This window comes from Gracilinanus agilis, chromosome 4 (genome assembly GCF_016433145.1).
Source record: "Gracilinanus agilis isolate LMUSP501 chromosome 4, AgileGrace, whole genome shotgun sequence".
Lineage (NCBI taxonomy): Eukaryota > Metazoa > Chordata > Mammalia > Didelphimorphia > Didelphidae > Gracilinanus > Gracilinanus agilis.
Window position 1 is genome coordinate 111,936,184 of NC_058133.1, and position 27,258 is coordinate 111,963,441.

The 27,258-nt window shown below is 37.0% G+C and overlaps 1 protein-coding gene across 1 annotated transcript in view; it reads left to right on the forward strand.

Moving 5' to 3' along the window:
- The window catches only part of LOC123245326 (membrane cofactor protein-like), a 62,240-nt gene that overhangs the window by 18,311 nt on the left and 16,671 nt on the right, over nt 1–27,258 (forward strand). The window contains exons 3-4 of the mRNA XM_044674173.1: nt 3,070–3,264; nt 9,902–10,084. Coding sequence (XP_044530108.1) covers nt 3,222–3,264; nt 9,902–10,084 — 226 coding nt within the window. The 5' untranslated portion in view covers nt 3,070–3,221. The remainder of the gene's footprint in view (nt 1–3,069; nt 3,265–9,901; nt 10,085–27,258) is intronic.

The following is a 27,258-nucleotide window of genomic DNA, read 5'->3' on the forward strand; positions in this document are numbered from 1 at the left end:
AATGACCTTCCCTGTCTTTTTTAATCATACCTATTTTTACTTTGGCTTTGTCAGAGATCATGATAGCCACTCCTGCCTTCTTTTTCTCATTTGATGCCCAAAAGATTTTGCTCATACCCTTAACCTTGAACTTGTGTGTGTCTACCCGCCTCATATGTGTTTCTTGTAGACAACCTATGGTAGGATTTTGGTTTCTGAACCACTCTGCTATTTGCTTCCGTTTTATGAGTGAGTTCATCCCGTTCACATTCAGAGTTACAATTGTTAGTTGTGTATTCACTGACATTTTTTGTATCCTCCCCTAGACCCACTCCTTCTTATTGCACTATTTTCTTTTACACCAGTGGTTTGCTTTCAGCCAGTATCCCTTATCCCCTCCCTTGATTGACTTCCCTTTCTGTCCCCTCCCTTGTTGTTCCCTTATTTTTATTTTTTTTAAAGACCGAATGAATTCCCTCCCCCTTCTTCTTCCCTCCCTTTTTGGCCTCCCCACTCCCCTGCTCCCTTTGGTTTATCCCTTCTGACTTTCTCAGTAGGGTTAGATGGAGTTTTTTATCCAGATGGATAATAAAGCTACTCTTCCTTCTCCGGGTTGATTATACTGAGAGTAAGGTTTGATTATTACCTCTTAATGCTCTCTTCCTCTCCTTCTTATGGTAGTATTTATCCCCTCCCCTTCCCATGCCCTCTTTGTGTGTAATAGAATATCTTATTTTTCTTATTTACTCGGATTTTTCTTGGTGTCTCCTACTATTCCTCCCCTCTTTCCCACCCCCCATGTCATCTTAGACCATTTAGTATCCTGTCCTCTCCCTATGCATTATTCTTCTGGTTGCTATAATAGTGAATATTATAATAGTGTATAGAGTTCACTACAGAGAATTATACATAGCATTTCTCCACCTAGTAATACAGATACTTAGATCTTATTTATGCCCTTAAAGAGTCAAGCTTAAAAGACTATGAGTTTTCTTTCTTTTCCCTCTGTTTCTCATTTACCTTTTCATCATCTTTCTCTTGATATCTGTGTTTGAGTGTCAAACTTTCCAATTAGTCCTGGTCTCTTTTGTGCAAAAACTTGGAATTCTTCAATTTTGTTGAATGCCCATACTTTCCCCTGAAAGTATATGGTTAGTTTCGCTGGGTAGTTGATCCGCGGTTGCAGGCCCAGCTCTCTTGCCTTTCTGAATATTGTATTCCAAGCCTTGCGTTCTTTTAGTGTTGAGGCTGCCAGATCCTGTGTGATCCTTATTGGTGCTCCTTGATATTTGAATTGTCTCTTTCTGGCTTCTTGTAAGATTTTTTCTTTGACTCGAAAGCTCTTCAATTTCGCTATTATATTTCTGGGTGTTGACTTTTCTGGGTCCAGTTTAGAGGGTGTTCTATGGATCCTTTCAATGTCTATATTGCCCTCTTGTTGTAGAACTTCAGGGCAATTTTGCTGAATAATTTCTTTGAGTATGGAGTCCATGTTTTTATTAATTTCTGCCTTTTCTGGAATACCAATGATTCTCAAGTTATCTCTTCTAGACCGGTTTTCTTGGTCTGTCACTCTCTCCTTGAGATATTTCATGTTTCCTTCTATTTTATCAGTCTTTTGATTTTGTTTTATTTGTTCTTGTTGTCTTGAGAGATCATTGGTTTCTAAATGTTCGATTCTAGCCTTTAAGGACTGGTTTTCCTTTTCAATCTGGTCATTTTTGGTCTTCAGTTGTCTTGTCTCACTTTCCAATTGCGAAATTCTGCCTTTTAAACTGTTATTTTCTTGCCAGATTTCTTCCATCTTCCTCAGCATTTCATTTTTAAACTCTTCCATAACTTGTGGCCAGCTTTCATTTTTTGGGGGAGGTTTGGATTTTTGTTTTCCCTCCTCTGTTGTCTGGATTTTCTCTGTGTAGAAGTTGTCCAGTGTTCCAGAGTGTCTCTTGATGGTCTTTTTCTTCTGGATTTCCTTATTGCTGGCCATTGTTAGCCCCGCCCCTTTTCCGCTTTGTCTTTGCACTCCGGGTCTGCCTGGGCCTTGCAAGCTTGTGGGGGGGGGGCCTCCGGTCTCCTTGTCCTCGGGGTCAGGCCTCCTGGTAGTTCCGCGTCTGCCCCTCTGCCCGAGGTTCCTTCAGCAGTCTTTGGGGCTGCTTCCACAGCCACGCTCAGGTCTGCACCGGGTCCTCACTGGAGGTCCAAGCCTGGGCTGGAGATCGTTATTCAAGCCTAGGGCACTGCCTTTGCCTGCACTGCTGCTCTTAGGCCCTGCCTTCACCCCCACAGAAGGTAGTGAAAGTCCGTGGGCTGGAGATCTTTATTCGCACCTGAGGCGATGCCTTCAGTGCTTGGAAAAGGCCAAGTTTTAGGGGCCTTTGTCCCTGCCGGAGGCGGTGCCTTCACCCACGTGGGCGCTCAGGGAGAGTCCCAGCCACCTGGGGTCCCTTGTCTTGCAGCGCACAGGTACGGGCTCAGGGGCTGCCAGTGATTTTCTGGTTGCCCCAGTCCTGTTTACCCGCTTGTGCGGTGTGGGGGGTGGGGGAGGGGCTTCTTCCTCTCGTGTTTTAGTGTGAACTGTTTCACCCCTTTAAACTGTGGAAATGCCCCGATTCTGTGTACCTTCAATGCTGCGCCCTGTTGTGGGGTTCCTTCGTTCCTCTGGACTCGTTTTTATTTCCCCTTGAGGGGTTCTGTGTGGTTCGGTCAGGAGAGATCGAGCAGCTGCTCCTTACTCTGCCGCCATCTTAACCGGAAGTCAATTTTCCTCATTTTTGCTTCTCTCGTTATGAGATTGTCTATTGATTTGTATGATTATAAACTAAGAGATTTGCTCAAAATAGCAAGAGGTTAAGTAGGTTGCCTAGGATGCATGCATGCATCAGGGGAGGGAATTGACTCTGAGATAGCCTTTCTGATATATAAATATAGATATAGATATATAACACATATGTAATGCTTTGGTGCTGGGTAGGGGTGAGAAAAGGGGAGTAAAAGAGAAAGGGAAGGGCGGAGGAGAAAAATCTTGAAGAAGCTGAAAATTTATTCAAATTACTATTGACCTATCTTTCTCTGGTGAATGTGTTTTTTTAGCCATTCGTTGTGATCCACCTCCAGAGACTGCCCATGGACAACGCACAGGAGTTACTAAAGATTTTTTTACTTATGGATCAGTGGTGAGATACAGATGTGATGCAACATATTCCCTTATTGGAAATGAAGTTATACATTGTACTACAGAGAATATGAAAGATGGAATATGGAGTGACCCTGCCCCTACATGCAAAGGTGACTCATTTTTATGGATTTGTCTTACTGATTTATATGTACATAAAAAGAAAACTGGAAAAATACTGATTCTTAGACATTCATAGAAAATGAATGAAAATGTTCATTATTTTTTCAAAAGTTAATACTACTGCTTCTATACTTCTTAAGATCACCTATAAATATTTGAAGACACATTACAGATAGTTTTATATATTTCTCTTTGTGAATCCCTTTTCTTTAAATATACTTGTATCAATGGGTTATCATCAGTCCTACCTTCTGCTAGCTGAGTTCATATCAGTTCATATCGCCTATATATATAGATTCAAATGATATTTACTAAGAGCCCATTATCTGTCAGACTCTGCTAGGTATTGGGGAGACAAAAAACAAAATAAAATGGTCCCTATTAAGGAGTTTACCTTCTCACAGAGTAGATGAAATGTACATATAAGATATTAGGAAGTAGATAAGTTAAGACTTGTTATTTTATTTGGATTCCTGCAATAGATATTCAGGTTTTGTTATTTCTAGGAAGATTATTATACTTTAGTTGTCTCAGTATATTTTATCTTCAAGGTCTTGTAATAGAAGTCATGTGTTCTAAAATTACTTTTGGTTTTGCTTCTCTTCTGCCAACTTTTCTTCCACTTCTATATTTTTTTAATTTCATACCTGTCATTTTGTCTTTCAAAGCCTCTATGTCTTTGAAGAAAATCTTCATTATGTTTTCTAAATTTGATCCCCTTATTTTTCTTTAAATCAATATTGAGAGCCTTAATTCTGGCCCTTGGATATAAGGTAACCTTAGAAGGGAAGATATTAGCATTATATAAGAAGGTACTGATAGCTCTCTCTCTATATATCACGCATTTCTGTATTTTAGATTCTGAAAGCCATAAAGGCAAACCTTTCTCCTCTTATGGGGAAAACCAGGGAGATAACATAAATATTATATGTGGGTCCAGAAGGGTGTGTAGGAGACAGGAATGACAAAAGATGGGACTTAACAAGTTAGGGAGACTGGGTTTAACTGCTAAGGAAAATGTCTATTAACAGAAGTGACACTTAGGCCTGTCACCCTGCACCATCTAGACAAGGGCCTGTGGAAACTAACAAGCAAATGACAAGAGTTTTTAACAAATTTAATTAAGGGAACTTTGGTCTAAAGGATGGAAATAGGGGTTTCTACACTTCCAGACTAAGGGCAAACCACAGGGTCAGGGAAGGGACTTACCTACACTGAACTGAGACCTAAAGCAAGACAGAGCCCAGAGAATCACAAGCCTGAAGTGGGTATCCTCACAGCAGAGTCCAGACTCACTCCAGCGATGTTGCAGCTCTTCCAGGACCACTAGCTGGACTCTTTCGGGTGGGTAGATTCTGGGAGCTAACCCAGCCCAAGTTAACCTGCAACTCAGGTTGGGATTAATAGTCTCTACCAAAATCTCCCACAAGTAGATGACGGTCTTCCTTCAGGACCCCAGGGAATCAGGGTACAAACTCCACTTCCTCTGAGGTCCCCCAGGGTCAGATACAATTTGTCCCAACCACTTTGGAGTCTGTCTCAAAGAGAGAGGCCACACTTCCTGCTTCCCCATTCCATTTGGAATTCTCAAGCCCTTCCTGCTAGGTCTCCTAAAAAATAATTAAGTAATCCTCCTCACAACATTCCTAATTGGGGTTGGATGATTTGCTCAGGGTCACACAGCTAGGAAGTATCTGAGGTCAGATGTGAACCCAGGACCTTCCATCTCCAGGCTCAGCTCTCCACTGAGTCACCTAATAGGGCAAGAAGAATTTTACACTGTTTTTCAGAGAGTGATATTGCTAATGTTGAATAATTGCTGTGTATGTACAACATATAGGTTGGTCTCCCACCTAATAAAAGGGGAAAGGGTTAGAAGAAAACATTTCCACTCTCCAAGTCTGTACATAGAGGGCACTAAATAATCATTTGCTAAATGGAATTTATTGACTTATTCATTGAAAGAACCAAAGAGCTTACAGGTAGAAAACAAAGGAAAAAACGGAATCTGAAGAGGCAGCAGGAACCCTGATTTTAGTTAGAAGATTGGAGTGTAGAAAAATATGAGACAGAGAAGAAAAGAGAAGGACCACTGAATTCTTGAAGATTAGTTACAGGTATACAATTTTTCCTATAAAAAGGAAAAGTGGAAACTCCAGAAGAAGCAACTTTTTATACTTCAAAGTAGCATGCTATGAATCCATAGGTAGTATCAAGGGAAAGATATATCTGCTGAAGTTCAAAGCGAATGATACAAGTAAGGATAGCATATAATCAGGTTTTTGTCAACTTAACATTAACCATAGAAAGGTCCTTTGTCCTTCTAGAACCTATAACTAGAACCTGATGGAAAATCTCCAGAAACTTGTTTAACCTCACAACCACTACCCTTTTTTGATGATTCACATGGAGATAAATTATTATGTCAAAAGGAACCTAGAGAGTATTACTATAAAGAATGAAGCCTTAGGCAAGAAACCAAAGACCTTAGGGCCATGGGTATTTTTTTCTCAGTGCTGGCACCTAAAGATAAGAACTTCAAAAAAGAAAGGTAGATTTGGGAGATGAACAACTAGTTAAGAAGATAGTCATTGGGAACAGTATTTGGATTTTTGGACCATTGCTTTAATGTAGGATATGGGATGAAGCACATATAATAAGGGCTAGTAAAATATATATTTACCTGAAGTCTTACAAAGCTGCTCAAGAAGGTTTTAGATTAAAAAAGGAGGAGAAGGATGGAAACTTACAGCATTAGTCCAAATGCTAAAGAATGGGAGGATGAATAGCAGTAAAGAGGCCTAGAAATGCACTGGAAACAAAGAAGGAAACCAGAAATAAAGTGTATGCCCTCAAACGTTCCTATACAAATGAACAAAATAATGGTATTAAAATGAAATGGCAATCCTAACATATAGAGAGAAAATCAAATAACAAGATATCACTAAGATTTGGTAAATTAAGGTTCATTGATTGGCCAAGAATAGAATATGTCTTATTTAAAAAGAACAATATAAAAAAAAGAAAATAGGTTGGGGGTGGGAGAGAGTAGTATGGCATAAGGAGTTATACTCATGAGCAAAGTCTAGATTTACATATTGTTATTATTAAATTTAGTTATTAAAATTAAATTAAGATGTTTTAAGAATTTGTCTCTCTTACTACTCCCCCCACCCCACAATTGAGAAATTAAAAGTTCATGAAGAAAGGCTAAAAACAAGACTAGGTAGATCATGAAGAGTATTAAGATGAAAATCAATAAAGAAAGAAAAATTCTAAAGACTATGAAAGAATTCATTCTGCTGAGGAAGAAATAGGAGAGAGACGAGTGAGAATGTATAGTGAATTCATTGACTAACTTAGATTTTTTCCCAAGACAGGTATGGTAGTCATACCCAGTCACTGTATTGGTTGTTTTTGCTTCATTTAAATTTTTTTCTGCAGTAATGAAGGGCTAAATTTCAGGAATGTCTGAAATGTCCTGAAGAGACTGTGTTCTATTGATAGAAAACAGTGATAAAATATTTTTTAAATAACAAAAGGTATATGAAAGAAACAAAAGTAAATAATGGAGAATGAATACCAAGAAAGTGTAATGGGCCTATAAAAATATCACAACCTTATATGAATAGTTCCAAGAGTGCTAAGCTCAGAATGAGCCAAAGCTGGTGGTGAATGCTAAGGAAAACAAAAGGGATTTTTTTTTTAAACCCTTGTACTTCGGTGTATTGTCTCATAGGTGGAAGATTGGTAAGGGTGGGCAATGGGGGTCAAGTGACTTGCCCAGGGTCACACAGCTGGGAAGTGGCTGAGGCGGGGTTTGAACCTAGGACCTCCTGTCTCTAGGCCTGACTCTCACTCCACTGAGCTACCCAGCTGCCCCCTGGATTTTTTTTTAACATTAATAGGAAAATAAGAGCATCAGAGCTATCCTCACAGCATAGTTCCTCAGGCCAGACAGGACAGTGATAGTAGGTAATAATAATAATGACTAAAATTTACATAGGACTTACTATGTGCTAGTCTCTGCGTTACAATTATCATCATCAATAGATGATGATTTATATTTTGCTTCTGTTTTCTTTACCGGGATTTGGAAAAGAGAATAAAAAGGGCTGAGAAGGAATTACGGCCTAAGATAAAAGTGGAGATAGAAAGATGGAACCCACCTGGCCTCAATGAGTTTAAGCCATCAGGCCCAGATGAATTACATCCCAGGCTACCAAAAAGTTTGTGGCTCTCTGTGGTATTGTGGGAAGAGCCCAGGTTCCAGAGCTAAAGAGAACTTCAGTTCCAGTCCTGCCTCTGAGGCTTAGTATTTGTGAGACTTTAGGCCATTTACTTAGTATCCTAGATATCCATTTCCTTACAAGTAAAATAAGAGGATGAGAAAAGAGCATCTCTAAGGTCCCTTCTAGGGACCTATGAGTAGGGATCTATGGTCCTATCATTGCTGAACATTTTTATAGTAATTACGGAAAATCCCAGAGAACAAAAGAGAAGGGCACATGTCTCTATTTTTAAAAAGATGATACCTGCACATGAAGCCAATAAGGTTTACTTTGAGTTTCAGAATCCGGAATGTATTTTTTGAATAAGAGGATTTATATAAATTTATAAGGGAAAACCAAAGATCAATTAAAAGGCACTGTAGTGTGATTATGGACAGGTTCTACCAGACCAATCTTATTATTTTTTTTTTTAGCTCAAGATGCTGGAATGGTAGACCCTGGTATGTTGTATAATGTAGCCTTCTTAAGTTTTAGAAAGTCCTTGACTTGGCTCATGTTATCCTTCATCTTCTGCCCTTCTGTCTGCTCTACATTCCAAAGACTAGAGAGGACATTCCTGGGAGGAATACTCACCCTCCCTGAGCTCCACAGCAACCAGCCATGCCCTTGAGGAACTAGTGCCCTGGGGCCTTGCCCTCTCAGAAAATCATTGCTTTCTTTCTTTTCTCTCGCCTCTATTTCTAGAACCACTTGCTAGGATCAAATCAACTCTTTTTGTAGAGATTTTGTCATTCTACTTACTACTCTATAACCAAACTCAGCATCGCTGTAACTTTCTGGGCCAAGGGGCCCATCTTCTGTACATGTAGTTTAGAATATAATAGTGGCTAGCATTTTAAGGTTTGTAAAGCACTTTACAACTATTGTCTCATTTAATCCTCATCACGATTATGGGAAGATAGTGCTATTATTAATTATCAATGAAGAAACTGAAGCAAACAGAAGCTAAGTTACTAGCCCCCAAGATCACACAGCAAGTATGAGATAGGGACGAAATTGGAGCTCAGGTCTATGTGACTCCAAGTCTATGGCTCTACCACCTAGTGGCCTTCAGCTGGGCCTTCTTAGAGGCAAGGGACATCTTTGCTTTGGTATTGGTGTCCCCAGACTTTATTATAACACTTAGTGCATAGTAAGCACTTAATAGATTCTTTTTCATTCATTCATTCATTCATTCATTCATTCATTCATTCATTCATTCCTCTTCACTAGGCCCTTCACCACCATGATCACCTTTACCCCCACCACATATCCCATCTTTTGCAATGAGAACCGTAATTAAATAAACCCTAGCATTGCTTCTAGAAAGAGTGTGGTAATTGATTGCCTGGTCATTCTTTTCCTTGCCACCATTCTCAGAGAAAGAGAGAGAGAGAGAGAGATGGATAGAGATATATAAATGGACAGACTAATCAATAGAGGAGAGAAAGAGAAATAGAGTAGGATTAGAGAGACAAATAAATGGAAAGGTGGACTGATCAATAGACAGAGAGATGGATAGATAAAGATCAATTGATAATGAGCATATATTATATATTTATAATAAAAGGTTATATACATATATGTCTATATTATATATTATAGAATATAAACACACCATGTTTGTGTGTGTGTTTGTGTACATGTATGTGTTTTCTCCCCATTAGAGCTGAGGACAGAATTGTCTCCTTTTTCCATTTGTATTCTTTAATCTTTAGCGTCACACTTGGTATATAGTAAACTTAAATAATCATTCATTTTGGTTTTTGTACAAGATAAAAACCATAAACCATTTTACAAATGACTAAACAGATAAAAACATAATTTTAACATAATAAAATATTAGTTACAATGTTTCTTCTCATTTCTGCTTCATCTGTAATAATCACATCTTGTCATTCTTTTTATATAGTTAGAGCCTGGGTGCATGTTTTTACAAATTTCCACCACATTATGCTATCAATACTTGTCTATAGCTTGACTTTCCCTTGTTTATTAATAACTTGTAGAAAAAAATTTAAATGTCTTCTACCTACAATCCCAATTCCCCATATCCCCTGTATATTTATGAGGCAACTAAGCTTTTTTTTAATTATTTTTTGTCCTTTGTTTACATTACAATTGAATGGGCAGGTCTGAAAATATTTTGGGTAGTTCATTTTTGTCCGAATACTGCAATAACCCTTATGTTATAATATGATAAAAACAAAAAAGGTGCAAAATGAAAAGATAACTTTAAAGAGTTTACTTTTAATAGACAAAAAAATAATTGTTTTCAAGGGGTTCTTTTCAGTCTTAAAACTTTTTTTTCAATACATTCTCCACTTCAATGTAAAATGATTCATTTAATTTTCAGTTGTCCGTTGTGAAACTCCACTTCTCCCAGATGGACACATTCAGTCTCTAAGAAGACCATCTTATACATATAAAGAAACTGTAATCTTGGAATGCAATCCTGGATTTTACATGATAGGCAAGGAAATGATTTCCTGTGATGCTGATGACAACTGGATTCCTGGCATTCCACAGTGTAAAGAAGGTAAGGATCAGCATTTCCGAAAGAAAAAAATATATATTTCATTTTCCCCAGTATCTGCAAAATCTCTGTGACTTCCTGGGGGTGGAGATAAGAGAAGAATTTATTCTACTGTCAAGAACACGAGTAATTATGCTGTTTTATTTTTTGTACATCATTGAGTTTTACAATTTGGAGGTTTTAGGAAGACCCAAGTGCAAATCTGGCTCCAAACATTTATTAGCTATATGATCATGGGCAAGTCACTTAACCTGTCTGCCTATTTCTTTATCTGTGAAAGGGGGGTAATATTAGCACCTTCCCAGGTTTTTAAGGAGCAATGTGATCCTTTTGAAAAACATTATATATTTCTTACTACTTTCCTACTTTTTTTCCTTGAGGACCTAGAGTTTGCAAGCAGATTGAAAAATTAGCTGAGGGATAAAGAAATGAATGTTAAGATGATGGAAATTTCCACGCGTGACTTTCTCTGTGGCTCCCTCTCAACTCCATATCTAGGAAGATTTCTTCAGTCTCACTGACTTCTATAATTTATAAAACATTATAAACTTCTTTAGTTTATAAAACAGAGGCAGTGCATCCTGTAACTACACACATGTCATGGTACAGAATAAAAATAAGAGGAAAACTCTCTACTTCCCAAATCAGGACTACTTCCCTGCTTTCCCCAAGTAGCAAAAGGCTTCGAGGTAGGAGTTCCAAGCCTAGGACACATTTTAGGGATCACAGGATCTCAAACAGTGCAAAGAGGTGTGAGAGAGTCTCACCAGCTGAAAAAGCTTTCAAAGCTGTCAATCCTGGAGCCCAGGGATCTGTCTCTGTACCAGTGTCTCCCAATGGTACCCGATCCAGGAGGTAGCTCGCTATTGTTAACTCTCAGTTACTGCAGCCTTTCCAACACAGCATCTTGGGCAACCATTCCAGCAGCACCCACACCCTCAAATATCAGTCAGTTCATTCTCTGTGGACAATAGGACTGCTGGGCTGCTTGGCTCTGCTATTTTCTTTATCTCTGCTGCATCCCCAAATTAAAGACCGAAAGTATTTTGAAGGGAAGGGGAAAAAAATAAAAAGGAAAGTTGGTGATTTTAGTGGCTTCATTCTCATTTTCACTTCTCCCACTGTCTCATCACCCCTTCTCCTCTGTTTCCTTTCCAACTAGCATTTATTTGCAAATTGTCTTCCTCTTAAATTATGTGCTTGAGCACTTACTATTATGACTTCCCTCCAGGAGTTTGTAATATTGTAGAAGAGTTAATATATGTATAATATATAACATAATAAAAATACTTAATAACTTTTAATATGTATGTTTATTTACATTAAGAGTATCACAAAATTTAAGGGCTACCAAAGAGCTACAAATAAATATGGGAACATAAAAGAAGAAAAGATTATGTTTAAGAGCATGTAAAATTTTATGGAGCCTCAGACAAGCTCCCTTCCAATATTTCCAAATTAATTAGATTCTCTATTAAGTTCTTCTCTCTGCTCTCAAATAATGCCTTTCAAAATGGTAGGGAGAACTTTCTAGAACTGGGACCCTGGACAAGTCACTTAACCCCATTTGCCTAAGAAAGTAAGGGTTAAAAAACAAAACAATACAGTAGGGAAGAGGACTAATTCCAATCCTCCTAGATCCATCTTTGCAGTTAGGTTTCTTAGCTTAAGTCTCAGCAATCACTGACAAATGTGCATTCTTTTGTTTTTGTTGTGGTTGGTTAGATTTTGTTATTCTTTAATTTTCATCAATATATTTTGGGTTCTTGTATCTAGAGATGATGCTTCAGAGATAAAACCTTGTCTAAATATCTTCCTTCTCCCTCTCCTACTCAGGGAGCCATTTCTTGTAAAAATAAAAGGAGGTAAGGAGGAGAAAAGCACTTCAGAAAAACTAACCCACACTTTCATGGAATTTGACAATATGAGGAATGTTTCACACCCCATGCCCTCTTCCTCTGATAGAGAGGAAGGTGCCAAATGCCCATTCTCAAGTGTTTTGTAGTAGTGTTGATGGGAAGCCACTGCCCAGGCATGTTTACATTGGCATTCCAATCTCTGACCAGAGTCTCACACAGGATACGTATGTATATTTGTCTGGGCACAAATATGTCTCTGCTATTTTTGCATATCAGTACAAGGGTGAGGGAGTTGTTCTTTTCAATTTAGCATAAATTTACAGAGGAAGGGAGGTGATGTAAAATACTTCCTTGGTGCTATAATTAAGTTCTTAGGTTTGAGATCTGAAAAGTACCTTAGAAATTATCTGTCCTAAACCATTTATTTTCCTCTTTAATCTGTCAGCTTGGAAAAACACAGAACCACTTAAGTAGTCAGAAAGACCAAATCTTTAATCAGCATAAGAGACAGTGCTCAACATTCAGCCACCACATGGAGCCAAAGCTATGGGACTCTGGGAACAGAGTCTCTGGGAGAATGCACCACCAAAGATGATTCTCCAAAGAACAATAGAATATAGGGGTCTTGTATACCTTTTGGGGAATTAAGGACGAAAAACATACATTGACTGTTTTCAAGCAGGCTTGGAAAAGAGACTGTAGTCAGAAGCTGGGGTATCAGGGAGTGGCCTGCCTACAATGGATACAAAAAGGTTGTTCCAGCCAGGTGCTGGTCTTCCTGGGAATGAATCTCTGGTAAAATGGGGGAAACTTCTAAGACAAAAAGAATGGTTGAGAATTTGAACATTTCTATCACTCCTATTCAGGACACTTAATGGATGCTTGGTTGTTCATTGTTCAGTTTAAAACAGAGTCAGTTTGGGACTTCCTTAAAGCAAATTCCCATGGGGCAAACTTGGGGTTCTAAAAATACTTTTGACACACCCATTTGACAAACCTGTTTTAGAGATGAGACTTGGTGAGGTTCAGAGTTGCTAAGACATGTTCTCAAGGTGAAGTGGGGTGCCTCAGATAACACCCAGAAGTTCAAATTAATGGAACCAATAATTATTTATTAATCTACTGATTAATAAACGTACCTTCCTAGTGAAGGCTGCCCCAAACTGAAATTAAATGCAGTTTTATAGGGTTCAAGATACAAAGAAAATGTTCATAAATGATACATAACCTTGGGGAAGTAGTAGCAACCCTTATCATCTGTCTGGAAGCTATTTTTGGTCAATAACTTGGACTTTGGGACTTCCCCTGTATATCTTATCCTGGACTGTGAAGTAGTAAAGGAAGTCACTTTCTCATGGATCCTAATTGAGCTGACCTTCACAGAAAAAGCTCATTTCTGATTTTTTACTTTTTTTTTCCCAGGGAAAAACAGTTTTTGTGGACAATGACTTAGTTTACCTCACTTCAAAGGCCATAGAGTTTATGAATAACAAAGCTGGTAAATATCAAACCCAAACTAGATTTGACTCCAAATGTAGTATTCTTTCTGCTTTATTGATAACAATTTTATTTTTTCATTTATTTTTATTTCAACCCTTGCCTTCCATCCTAGTATCAATACTGTTTATTGATTCTAAAGCAGAAGGTGGTAAGGGTTAGGGCAAGCAATGGGGGTTAAATGACTTGCCCAGGGTCACAAATCAGAGAAATACCTTTTAATAATAATGTTAGTAATTTTGTAAACATTTCATTTCAGTACACATTAGCATCTTCAAAAAAATGATTTAAGGATCTTAAAGATTTTACTCATTACTCATAGCCTACTTATTTTCATCATTTCCCTAGATGCTCTAGATCTTTTGTTTTTCCAGATGTCTCCTTGGTATAAATCTGAATTGACCTTAGTGAGTAATTTCCTAGGTGAATTGCTGTAGCCTTTTTGACAGGATCTGTAATGCAAGGTGGCTAACAGAAACTTTTTGCTTCTGTAATTTCTAATGGGCACAAAAAGTCAGTTAAACATCTTAGAATCTTCAGAAAGTCAGTTAGAACTTAAAGCTATAAATAGAGGTGAAGTTCCAATGGACAGGGCTTTTGCCTTCTGGCTTTCGCTGTGGCTGGAGGCTTTTGCTTTGGCCTTTTGGCTTGGCTTTGCTTCAGCCTTGGCCTGTGCTTATTTTGTCTTGGGAAATTTGGACCTATCTCATTTCTCTGAACCTCTCCCTGATCTCCCATCTCCATCCCTCCCCTTCCCTGAATTTCCTTTGGGTCCTGGTGGAAGGGAGGGCTTGGTGATTAGACATTGTGGGTTTAGTTTCTATAGGCTAGTAGAGTATCCTCAAATAAGTTACCCCTAGTTTTAATGATTTGATAGAGACTTTACCTAAAAGGTAGTCAAATCTTCCTGACTGAGAGAGCCCAACTCTCTCTGTCTAAACCTCACCGCGACCCATCCCCCACCCTCACCCTTCTCCCTAGCAGCAGTTAGAAAACCCTGAACCTCTCTCTCTGGTATTAATAAATCCCCTTGTTACCTACTCAAACCCTCTGGTGAACCATTGTGTCAAAAATTAAGACAAGGACTCAAGGGGAAGGAATCATTTTTCTTTTATTTCTTGAAAGAACTGGGGGCATCCATCTTGGCAGGAAGTACCTACCTCAAGACTTCCTTCAGCCATCAGTTTCACTGGCAGGGAGGGGCCCTCTAGACTCCTCCCTCAAGAGATATCAGAAACTAACAAGAGAAACCCTCCAGCCAAACCTAAACATTTCTTACTGGCCGGGTTTCCTCCCTGTATCCTCTATCTCAAGCCTCTGAGAATAAATCTGTTTGAGCTGCCCTCTCCTACATACCCCATTTCCTTTATCTCCAATATACCTTCCCATACCTTCATTCCTCCTCCAGTCACCTTATAATCTCCCTATATCCCCTTTATCCTTCCTCACACCCAAATTGCGTTCTTTGACCCACTCAGATTACCTTATTTACTTCTTGATAACAGATAATGTTTGAATTTATCAGTTCAGATATTCAATGATATATTTATCCAAAGATCCTCTTTGGTTTATCCATTCTGGGTTTAGATGTTAGGACTATATTTGTCTCATAAAGGGAGTCTAGTGAAATGCTTTTTTTCTCTACTTCCAAGAATACCTTGTGTATTATTGGTATTAATTGTTCTTTTAAAATTTGATAAGTGTTTTCTCATGAATCCATCAGGACTAAGAGTTTTGCTTTTCTTTAGGTATATATTTGGCATTTCTATCTCTACATTTATTTTCAATATCTTTTTACCATGATACATAGTTAATTTTTGTGAATATTCTGTGTGATGCTGAAAAATATGCATATTCTCTTGCATTTCCAGTTTGGAAGACATCACAACTATATCTCTAGATTCTCTAGAAATTTGTTCATCTATATTTTCTCTTTTATCTTTCTGTTAAATATGTCAAAATTTGAGACAGCATTAAAGTCTTCTACTGCTGCTATGTCTTCTTAATTTTTCCTTTATGAATCTAGATGCTAAGGCATTTGGATCATATAAGTTCAATATTAATATTGGCTTGTTGATTGTGATTCCTTTCAGCTTAATATAATTTCCTTGTTTCTTTATATTATAAACTTAGGGTTTTTTTATATTTTTATTTTGTTTCTATGTTTTTTGTTTCTGCTTTATATGACTGCCACCTTTTTTTAATTTACATGATGAAAAACAAATTTTGGTTTGCCCTTTGCTTTTTAGATATCTTTCCCCAAAACAACAAATTGCAACGTTTCATTTTCTTATCCAATCTGTCTCTCACTTATGTTTTCTTAAATTATTTAATCTATATTTAAAGCCATAATAGTTGTTTCTATTTTCCTCTATTTGTCTCTAACATTGCTTCTTTATGAATTAGGATTTTTTTTTGTTCCTCTTCATCTGAAAAGACAGTAATTTGTCTCTTCATAAGCAAATTTAATTCCAAAGAGCTTTCCTCCCATCACTCTCAAGCTGCTGTTCCTCCCCACATTTGTCTCTCCCTTTTCCCTATTTTGGAGCTTAATTGAATTTATTCTTTTCTTTTTCTTTCTCCTTTTCATCTGGGTAAACAATTCTCTCTTTTACCCTCTCAGGTAATTAATTAAAATTCCCTTTCCTTTTCCTTTTTTGATTTTTTAAGTTTAAATTCGTTGGGTAGGTTGGTGTTTTTTTTTATTTTTTTGCCTTTTGTTTTTTTCTGTGTTTTTTTAAAAACCTCATCTTATTAATTCTCTTTCTTTTCTGTCTATTCTAAACTTTAATTCTTTGATTTGTATTCCTTATATGTACATATTTGTTTTTAAGTCTTGGTGCTCCTCATGGAATTAATGCTTCCAAAGAAACTATTTAAGTCCTAAAAAAAAATTGAAATGATTGCCTTGTAGATATTGCCCTTTTCCTCTTTGTTTCTTTTGTACCTCACTCTTAGAACTATCAACTCCTGTAGGAGAAAGAGCAGAAAAATATTCCCCATGGTAGAAATTTTCTTTTGTCTGTGTGGACAATATTTACCCCTGCCTTCCCTGTGATTGCTACATTTCCCATATACCATGACATTTTCTGACTCTGTCCTCCCTCTACACTGGTCATCCCCAATAGTTGATTCTCCTTTTCCTGAGGCAGAATAATGTCTGTGTAGGTTCACCTGTTTTTTAGAGGTAATGTTCTCTCCTAGCACCAAATCCCTGCAGGTCCCCATCTTCTATTACACCCATAAAAGGGATAGTACACTGTCCAACTACTACATAAGAATTTTCCCCTTTCTTTCTCCTTGATAAAATACTGCCTTTTACTACCTTCTCCATTCTCCTATTGCCTCTCTCCCTCTTATTTACCATTCATTTGATTTAGAAATATCACACATTCTACTCTATCTTCTGTGCCTAGGTGGAGCAGTGGATAGAGCACCAGGCCTGAACTCAAGAAGAGTGCAAATTTGATTTCAGACACTTTCTCTGATCACTTCACTTCTACCTCAGTTTCCTCATCTGTAAAATGGGGTTAACAATAGCATCTACCTCCCAGAATTATTGTGAGGATCAAGTAAGATAATCATTGTGTAAGGGTTAAAATAGGAGCTTTGACAAGATAAGAGCAGCTTTTAATAATTTAAGTTTTAATGAGAATGTAAATTAATATTATCCCTTTAAGCCAGAGAAAACTTCTAGTAGCTTTTAACAGTTAACAATTTAGTTTAATTAAAATAGAGATAAGAAAATTTTACAGAGTTCTAGAGATTATGAGACAATAGAGGAAGAGAAAAACCCCAGAACATTTCAATAAATATATTATACATAAATATAATAAAATATATATGTGTGTGAGAGTATATATATAAAAGAACATAGTAAAGGAGGGAAATATAAGAAAGAGGTAGAAAAAGAAGTTTTCCTAATGTCTATACTAGTTATCCTATAACTATAACTGCCTATAATTACTATCTAAAACTGCCTATATTTACCTATAACTGCCTATAACTACTGCTAATAACAACCACCCCACAAAATTCCAACCCAATCCAGCCCAATCATTGTTTAATTCTACCTCAATTAGGTCTGTCAATGAAGACCAGCCACCTTTCAAAAAGTTCAAGGATGGGGGAAAAACCTAATAGCTCAAACCAAAAGCCAAAAACTCAAAAGGCAAAAAGCCCTCTAAAGGCTAAAGCCAAAAGCTCTCTCAGTAATCTCAAGCCCACCTTTATATTCCAGCCAACCACCAACTAATCATCAACCCACACCACCAGCAACCAACCCCCAATGACCAACTCATGCCCAGCAGTCAACTTTCCTGCAACTGCCAGCCCTGTCAGCAACTGCCAACCATAACTGTCAGCAACTGACTCCCCCCCCAATTGTCAGAAACTGACAGACCAATCAACTGATGCTGGGCACCTTTTATAGCCTCCTTTCTAACTCACTTCCTTTCTTTATGGTTCCTCCTTCCTGTTTCTATGGTTTCTACTTCCTGTCACTGTGGGCTGGTTAATCCCTACACATCTCTATGGTAAGAGGATCTCCAGGTGCCCCATTAAATTGGAGAAAAAGAATAAAGAATTCCTTTTTACAATTGTAAAGTGCTTAGCACAATGCCTGGTACACAAAGTAAGCACTATACAAATATCAGTGATTATTATTATTATTTTAGACCCACAAAAAAATTGATTCACTGGAATGGAGTTGGCATTGGAGTTTAAGTCCATAGTGTTTCAGGACTATTTCTCTAACATGACTTCTCCTGTTTAATTTCATTTTCATCTTTATCTCTTGGAGTACTTTCAGAAAGAAATCTCTTCATTGTCTGTGTTGTCATTTTTTTGTTCTGATATTTTTTAACCCCAAAAGTGTCTTCTAGTTTTTTTTTCCTTTTCAATAGTTTCAATAGATAGGTTAAGTTTTTATTCTAGGCTTTATCCCCATACTTGCCATGTGAGATCAGGCTGACTAGCCTTTTAGCTCTGCCCATGTGCTTCTCTCTTACATCTGTTTGGCTTTCCATGCTCTTTGTCACCTCCCCTCCATCACCTTTCAAGTCTTCTTAAACTCTCCACCCCTCAGCACATACTCTGTGGTCTAGGGATGCTGGTCTCATGGATGTTCCTCAAAAGAGACCCTCCATCTCCAGACTCCTGATGTTTTTCCCCTGTGCCCCCACCTCTTCCTCCTCCACTCTGCCTCATGGCTTCTTTAATTTCCTTCATGTTCTAGATAAAATCCTGCCCCTTACAAGGAACAATTTCCAATTCCTCCTTAATTCTTTGTTGATTATTTCCAATTTACCCTGTACATAGCTTGTTTGTACATAAAATGTTGTCTCTCATATTCCCTTGTTACCTCTCTGAGAACAAGGGCTGCCCTTTGTCTTTGTATCTTTAGTACTTAGCCCAGTGCCTGGCACACAGTAGGAGCTTAATACCTGTTTACTGACTATCTCCTAGGGTCTTTGTGAGGATAAAATAAAATAATATTGCAAAGCAGTTTGTAAACCTTTAATTACTCTTTTATTGTTCAGTCATTTTCAGTTGAGTATGATTCTCCATGACTCCATTTAGGATTTTCTTGGCAAAGATACTGGAGTGGTATGCCATTTCCTTTTCCAGTACATTTTACAGATGAGGAATTGAGGCAACCAGGATTAAGTGATTTGGTCTGAGTCATACAGCCAGGGTATGTCTGAGGCTAGATTTGAACTCAGGAAGATTATTCTTCCTGACTCCAGGCCTGGCTCTCTATCCACTGTGTCACCAAGCTGCCCTTCAATTGCTACCAATGCTAGCTATTGTTATTAACTCTGATATCTTGACTGTCATTCTTCATCATATCACATTATTACTTCTGGTTCACTCAAGGGATTAATTTACATCTCATAAAAAGAAAACCACTTGGTGTGGTTGAATTGTATAACCAATTTAATGCCTCATTAATTAGCCTCTTTTTAGAGGAGGTCAGCAAATGAACTTGGACAAATCTCTTACACTAGTAATTTTGTACAATGAAATAATTTGATCGAATCCTGTTTGTATGCCACAACTATAGAGAAAAAGGATGGGGACTTTATAGGTCTTTTTGTCCCAAATTTCAGGAGGTATCTATTTTCTTTCCCACTGTCTTGGTTCCTACCTCTTCAGCTCAAGTATTTAAACCAATTAGAATGTCACAAGAATGCATGAACTAGGAAGGAAGAATTGGGGAAGGTGTGTGCCTCTTCACATCCTCTTTCCTTTTATTTTAATGAGAGCTAAGACCAACCTTAAAATCTAAAAGTGATTAAATTTGGGGCAGCTGGGTAGCTCAGTGGATTGAGAGCCAGGCCTAGAGACGGGAGGTCCTAGGTTCAAGTCTGGCCTCAGACACTTCCCAGCTGTGTGTCCCTAGGCAAGTCACTTGACCCCCATTGCCTAACCCTTACCACTCTTCTAACCCCAAAACATATACCCAAATAAATAAGTGAAAAATCATGTGCTTTCATCTGCACTCTTACTCCAACAGTTCTTTCTCTGGACGTGGATAACATTCTTTTTCATAAGTCCCTCAGAATTGTTCTGAATCATTGCATTGCTGTTTGTAACAAAATCTATCACATTTGATCATTAATATTGTTGTTACTGTGTACAATGTTTTCCTGGTTCTGCTTATTTCACTATGCATCAGTTTACATAGGTCTTTCCAGCCCTTTCTGAAATCATCCTATTCATCAACACAATTTGTTAAGTCATATTTGATATGGACAATAATTGATGGACATCTCTTTAGTTTCCAATTCTTTGCCCCCACCACCACCCCCAGGAAAAAAAGCAGCTATAAATATTTTTGTACAAACATGTCCTTTTCCCATTTTTAAAAATCTCATTGTGATACAGACCTAGTAGTGGTATTCCTGGATCAACAAAGTCTTTTAAAGCTCTTTGGGCATAATTCAAAATTGCCCCCCAAAATGGTTGGTTCAGTTCACAATTCCATTAGGAATGCATTAGTGTTCCCAACTTGGCCATATCCCTCCAACATTTACCATTTTCCTTTACTGTCATATTGGCCAAACTGATAGATGGGAGCTGGTAATTCAGTTGTTTTAATTTGCATTTCTTTGATCAAGAGTGATTTAGAATATTTTTTTTCATATGATTATTGATAGCTTTGATTTCTTCATCTGAAAATTGCCTATTCATATCCTTTGACTATATGTCAATTGGGGAATTACTTATAAATTTGACTATATAAAAGTTCTTTATATATTTGAGAAATGATACCTTTATCAAAGAAACATTATAAAAAAATTTTCCCAGTTTGTTGTTTCTCCTTATCATGATTGCATTGGTGTTATTTGAACAAAAACTTTTAAATTTAATATAATCAAAGTTATTCATTTTACATTTTGTAATGTTGTCTATCTCTTTTTTGGTCATAAATTCTTCCCTTTTCCATAAATCTGACTATTTTCCCCTAAATTACTTATATCATTTTTTTATGTTTAAATCATAAACTCATTTTGATTTTATCTTGTTATAGGGTATAAGATATTGTTCTAAACCTATTTTTACCTTACTGTCTTCCAATTTTTCCAACAGTTTTTGTCAAATAGCAAGTTCTTATCCCAAAAGCTAGGATCTTGAGTTAATCAGATTGTTGAGTTCATTTATCCCTAATGTATTCCATTGATCCATCCTTCTATTTCTTAGCCAGTACCAGACTGTTTTGCTGATTACTACTTTATAGTATCATTTAATATGTGGTACCGCTAGGGCACCATCCTTCATATTTTTTCATTAGTTCCCTTAATATTCTTGATCTTTTGTTCTTCAAGATTAATTTTATTATTTTTTCTAGTTCTATAAAATAGTTTAGGGGTAGTTTGATTACTATGGCAATTGATTAATTTTTTAATTATTAAATTTCATCATTTTGATAGTCTACCCTTGAGCAATTAATGTTTTTTTGTTTAGATCTAATTTTATTTGTGTATAATGTATTCACACAATTCCTGCATTTTTCTTGTCAACTAGGTTCCCAAGTATTTTATATTGTCTAGAGTGATTTTCACATGGAGTTTCTCTTTCTAATTCTTGCTGCTGAGTTTGTTGGAAGTATATAGAAATGCTGATGATTTATGTGAGTTTATTTTATATCCTGCAACTTTGCTAAAGTTATTCATTGTTTCAACTAGTTTTTTAGTTGATTTTCTAGGGTTCTCTAAGTATACCATCATATCACCCACAAATAATCATAGTTTAGTTTCCTCATGTCCTACTTTAACTCCTTCAGTTTCTTTGTCTTCTCTATAATTGCTAAAACTAACAATTCTAGTACAATATTAAATAATAGTGATGATAATGGGCTTCCCTGCTTTACTCCTGATCTTACTGGGAAGGTTTCTAACTTATTCCCATTGTAGATGATACTTGCTGATGGTTTTAAATAAATACTACTTATGTTTAAGGATAGGCTTTTTTATTCTTGTTTTCTACTATTTTCAATAGGAATGGGTGTTGCATTTTATCATAGGCTTTTTTTCTACATCTTTTGAGATAATTGTGAAATTTCTGTTAGTTTAATTATCCATATGGTCAATTATGCTGATAGTTTTCCTAATATTAAATAAACCAGCCTTGCATTCTAAGTATAAATTCCACCTGGTCTTAGTGAATAAACCTTGTGACATAGTGTTGTAGTCCATTTGCTAGTATTTTATTTAAAATTTTTGCATCAATGTTCATTAAGGAAATTGGTCTTTAATTTTCTTTTTCTGTTGTTGGTCTTCCTGACTTAGGTATCAGCACCATATTTGTGTCATAAAAAGAATTTGGTAGAATTCCTTCTTTGTTTATTTTACAAAATAGTTTATATAGTATTGGTATTAATTATTCTTTAAATATTTTATAGAATTCAGTTGTAAATCCATCTGGTTTTGAGGATTTTTTCTTAGGAAGTTCATAGATGACTTGTTCAATTTTTTTTCTGAGATGGGATAAAATTTAAGAATTCTATTTCCTTATTTTTTAATCTAGGCAATTTATATTTTTCTAAATATTCATCCATTTCACCTAGATTATCACATTTATTGTAATATAGCATAAAACAGTTCCTAATGATTAATTTTCTTATCTTTGGAGGTGAAATTACCTTTTCATTTTTGATCCTGGTAATTTGATTTTCTTCTTAACTTTTTTAATCAAATTAACCAATGCACTATGTATTTTATTTGTTTTTCCATAGAATCAACTTCTAGTCTTACTTAATTTCTCCTTTGATTCTTAGAATTTCAAATTTAATCTTCAATTGGGGATTTTTAATTTGTTCTTTTTCTAGTTTTTCTAGTTGTATGCGCAATTCATTGATCTTCCTTTCCTCTATTTTGTTGATATAAGCGTTCAAGGATATAAATTTTCCCCTGAGTATTGCTTTGGCTATATCCCATAAATTTTAATATGCTGTCTCCTCATTGTCATTCTCTCCAATTAAATCAGTGATTGTTTCTATGATTTGTTCTTTGACCTACCCATTTTGAAGGATTAGATTATTTAGTTTCCAATTTTTTTTAAATCTGACTTTCCATGAACCCTTATTGATTATAGTTTTTATTGCATTATGATCTTAAAAACTTGCATTTATTATTTCTGCTTTTCTGCATTTTGTTGTGCAATTTTTATGTCCTAGTACAAGGTCAATTTTTGTATATATACCATGGGCAGCTGAAAAGAAGGTATATTCCTTTTTATTCCTATTCAGCTGTCTCCAGATATCTATTAAATCTAACTTCTGAAATTTCATTCACTTTCCTTACTTCTTTCTTATTTATTTTTTGGTTAGATTTATCTAGTTCTAATAAGATAAAGTTGAGGTCCCCAGCTAGTATAGTTTTACTGTATATTTCCTCCTTCAGCTTCTTTAGTTTCTCCTTTTAAAATCGGTGTATTCCCCTCCATCTTCTTTTCTTTTTAATTCTGCCTTTTCTTCTTTCACTCTGTACCTTCACACCAGTGTTTTGCTTTTAATCACTCCCTTATATTACTTCCCTCCCTTATATTACTCCCCCATCACCACCCTTCTTATTCCCCTCCTTCCAAATAGGGTAAAATAGGATTCTATACCTCAGTGAATCTCGCTGTTCTTCCCTCTCTGAGCCAATTCCAATGAGAGTAAGTTTAAAGTATTGCTTGTCACCACCCTCATCCTCCCCTTCACTGTCTCCCCACCATACCACTTTATGTGATATAATTTACCCCATTTTACTTTTCTTTTCCTGTTTCTCTTAGTGCAATACTCTTTTTCACCCCTTAATTTTTATATCACCCTAAACTGCTTGCTCCCACACACTCTATGTATACTTCTTCTAACTACTCTGATAATAGTAAAATAAATTTAAGAGTTATAAGTATCATCTTTCCATATAGTAATACAAATGATTTGACCTTATCAAGGTCCTTAAATTTTTTTCTTTATTTAGATTTAAATTAAATTAAATTTTATTTTAAAAAATTAAATTTTTAGGAGGCAGCTGGGTGACTTAGAGGATGGAGAGCCAGGCCTGGAGATGGGAGATCCTAGGTTCAAATCTGACCTTAGACTCTTCCTAGCGATATGACCCTAGACAAATCACTTAACCCCCATTGTATTGAAAGCTATCCAACAGCTCCAGGAATCTGATAAGGGGATGGCTTAGGTGACTCTGATTGGCCTTTCACACCATTGCCTAGCCCTTATCACTCTTCTGCCTTAGAACCAATATACAGTATTGATTCTAAGATGAAAGGTAAGTGATTTTTTTAAGTCAATTTTTTTCTCTTTCTTATTTACCTTTTTATGCTTCTCCTGAATTTTGTAGTTGGATGTCAAAATTTCTATTTAAGTCTGGTCTGTTCTTTAGGAATGTTTCAAAATCTTCTATTTTATTAAATGGCCATATTTTCTTCTGAATGTTTAGGTGGTTCTTAGTTATAAACCCAGTACCCTTGCCTTCTGGAATATCATATTCCAGACCTTCTGATCCTTTAGTGTGGTAGCTGCCAGATCCTGTGTAATCCTGAGTGGGGCTCCATGATATTTGAATTGTTTCTTTCTGACTGCTTGCAGTATTTTCTCTTAGGCCTGGGACCTCTTGAACTTGCTATAACATTCCTGGGAGTGTTTATTTGGGGGATTTATTGCAGGAAGTGATCTGTGGATTCTTTCCATTTCTTTTATACCATCTTGTTCAAAAATATCAGAGCAGTTTTCTTTCATAATTTCTTGTAATATGATGTCTAAGCTTTTTTTTTTGACCATGACTTTCAGGTAGTCCAATAATACTTAAATTGTCTCTCCTGGATCTATTTTCCAGGTGAGGTGTTTTTTTCAATGAGATATTTCCTATTTTCTTCTATTTTTTCATTCTTTTGATTTTGTTTTTATTGTTTCTTCATATCTCCTGAAGTCATTAACAATAGCTTGCAGGATTCAGCACTCTGAGCTATTTTGCCCTGGGAATAGGGCCTCACCCACAGGGCAGGCTTGAAAGGGCCAACAGCTACAAACTTCTGGGCCTCACTGTGGGCTGGTACCAGGGCTCAGAACTTCACAGGGTGGATATGGAGTGTGAGGTTCTCTATGAGTGTAAGAAGGGTTCTGGGATCCTGAAGTTGGCCTATACCTAAGCTCAGAACTTTGTGTGGTAGTTGAAGGATGATAAGCCAGCACTCCTCTGTGTTTTGCTAAAAGTCTACAGTTTTACTTCTGGTTCCCCCTTATCCTGTGAAAATAGACTCTCTCTGCCTACCCTTCATGTTGCTTTCTGCAGAAGAGCCCACTATCTCTCTCTTGTGGTTAGTTTTTGACTCCTGTCATTTTGAGGTGCTTTTTTTTAAATCCTTACCTTCCATCTTGGAATCAATCCTGGGCATTGGTTCCAAGGCAGAAGAGTGGTAAGGGCTAGGCAGTGGGGGTTAAGTGACTTGCCCAGGGTCACTTAACTAGGAAGTGTCTGAGGCCATATTTGAACCTAGGACCTCTAGTCTCTAGGCCTGGCTCTCAATCCACTGAGCCACCTAGCTGCCCCCTTGAGGTGCTTTTTAAAGATTAGTTTGGAAAGATTCTCATAGTAGTTTCAGCTTTTCCTGCTACTAAACTGCCATCTTGACTCTGTCCCCTCTCCCCCAAGATCATATTTTAAGCTACAGATTAGAACAGCTTCACTCAGGTTTACAAACATTCTCACAAACTATTGACTAAGACTCTGAAGGATATTGTGTTTAAGTTCTGAGGGTAAAGATTCATAGTAGATGGTGAGTTTCTCTGTCTTGTTCTATTTGCAAATAGTACTGGGTTCTTGCATCAAACTTTAGAATATTGTATAATCCCCCCTAATGAGATCCATGATTATTCAAAAGAGTTGAACCCAACAATCCATTAGGGAAAAACCAAATGGATATGAAATGGCAATTCCCCAAATTATGCCATGAGGTTGGATGGACAGTTTATTGAATTATTAATTAAGCACAGATATTTGGGACAGACACTGAAGATCGACAGTGAGTTAAACCAAATATTTGGTAAGAAAAAGAATAGTTTGGATTGTATTTAAGAAATACTGTGGTGCTGACTATGCCAAGGTTCTTTCTAGCACAAAAGCCCAAGTGCTGATTTCTCCTAGCAATACTATAAGGATGCAAATCTTAAAATACTAGAATCTCTGAACAATTAAGAAAAATGGAGGCACACCTGTTAGCCACAAGCAAGGTCCATCATATTTCCTATGATGACCTAAGCAATCTGGTATAGTAGATAGAAAATTGGCCTTAGAGCCAAAGAAACTATTTCTATGTTACTTGAAGATATCATTCAATAGGAATGTGACCCTGGCTTCTTAAAAACTATAACAGTAGGGGGCAGCTGGGCGACTCAGTGGATTGAGAGCCAGGCCCAGAGATGGGAGGTCCTGGGTTCAAATCTGGCCTCAGACACTTCCTAGCTGTGTGACCCTGGGCAAGCCGTTTAACCCCCATTGCCTAGCCCTTACCACTCTTCTGCCTTGGAACTAAAACACAGTATTGATTCTAAGGTGGAAGGTAAGAGGTTTAAAAAATAGCAGTAGAATTTTAAGATCAGGAAAATACTATCAATCTAAAAAAGCCTTTGAGAATAGGCCTGAAGATAGATTGTATCTCTCATCAGCAACTTAACCTAAGTTCATATAGATTTATCACTAGGTTAGGCACAGAGTAATTGATGTTTCATGTGCAGCAATTCTCAAAGATCATCTACTAAGTCATAAGATGCTCTAAGTCATTGCATAGTATTTCGATGTAGGGAGCAGTCACATGGACAAAATCATGCATCCTTGAAGTATTAGTGTTATCCACTTTTTGATGTCTGAGGGAGAGGGCAGTGAGATGGCTCAGTGGATTAAGAATCAGGCCTGGAGATGGTAGGTCCTGGGTTCAAATTTGACCCCGGATACTTCTTGGATATATTACCCTGGGCAAGTCACTTAATTTCCATTGCCTACCCCTTACAGCTCTTCTGCTTTGGGAACCAATATACAGAATTGATTCTAACACAAAAGATAAGGTCTTTAAAATAAATCAATAAAGTCTGAGGGAAGTAGAGTGTATCCGAAAGTAGGAGATAAAGATGTATCCTTCTAGCAGGTAGTGATAGACATTGATGAATAAAAATCAGGCAGTTTACAGTAAGCAACCAGAGTCTTCAAGGTTCTTTCCCGGCCCTTAGATACTCATTTCCTCTCACTGAATACCTGTGCAAAGGGGTTTCCCTGCCTTTGCCTTCCTGTTCTCACTTTCATTGTGGTTTCTTCTGTGGTT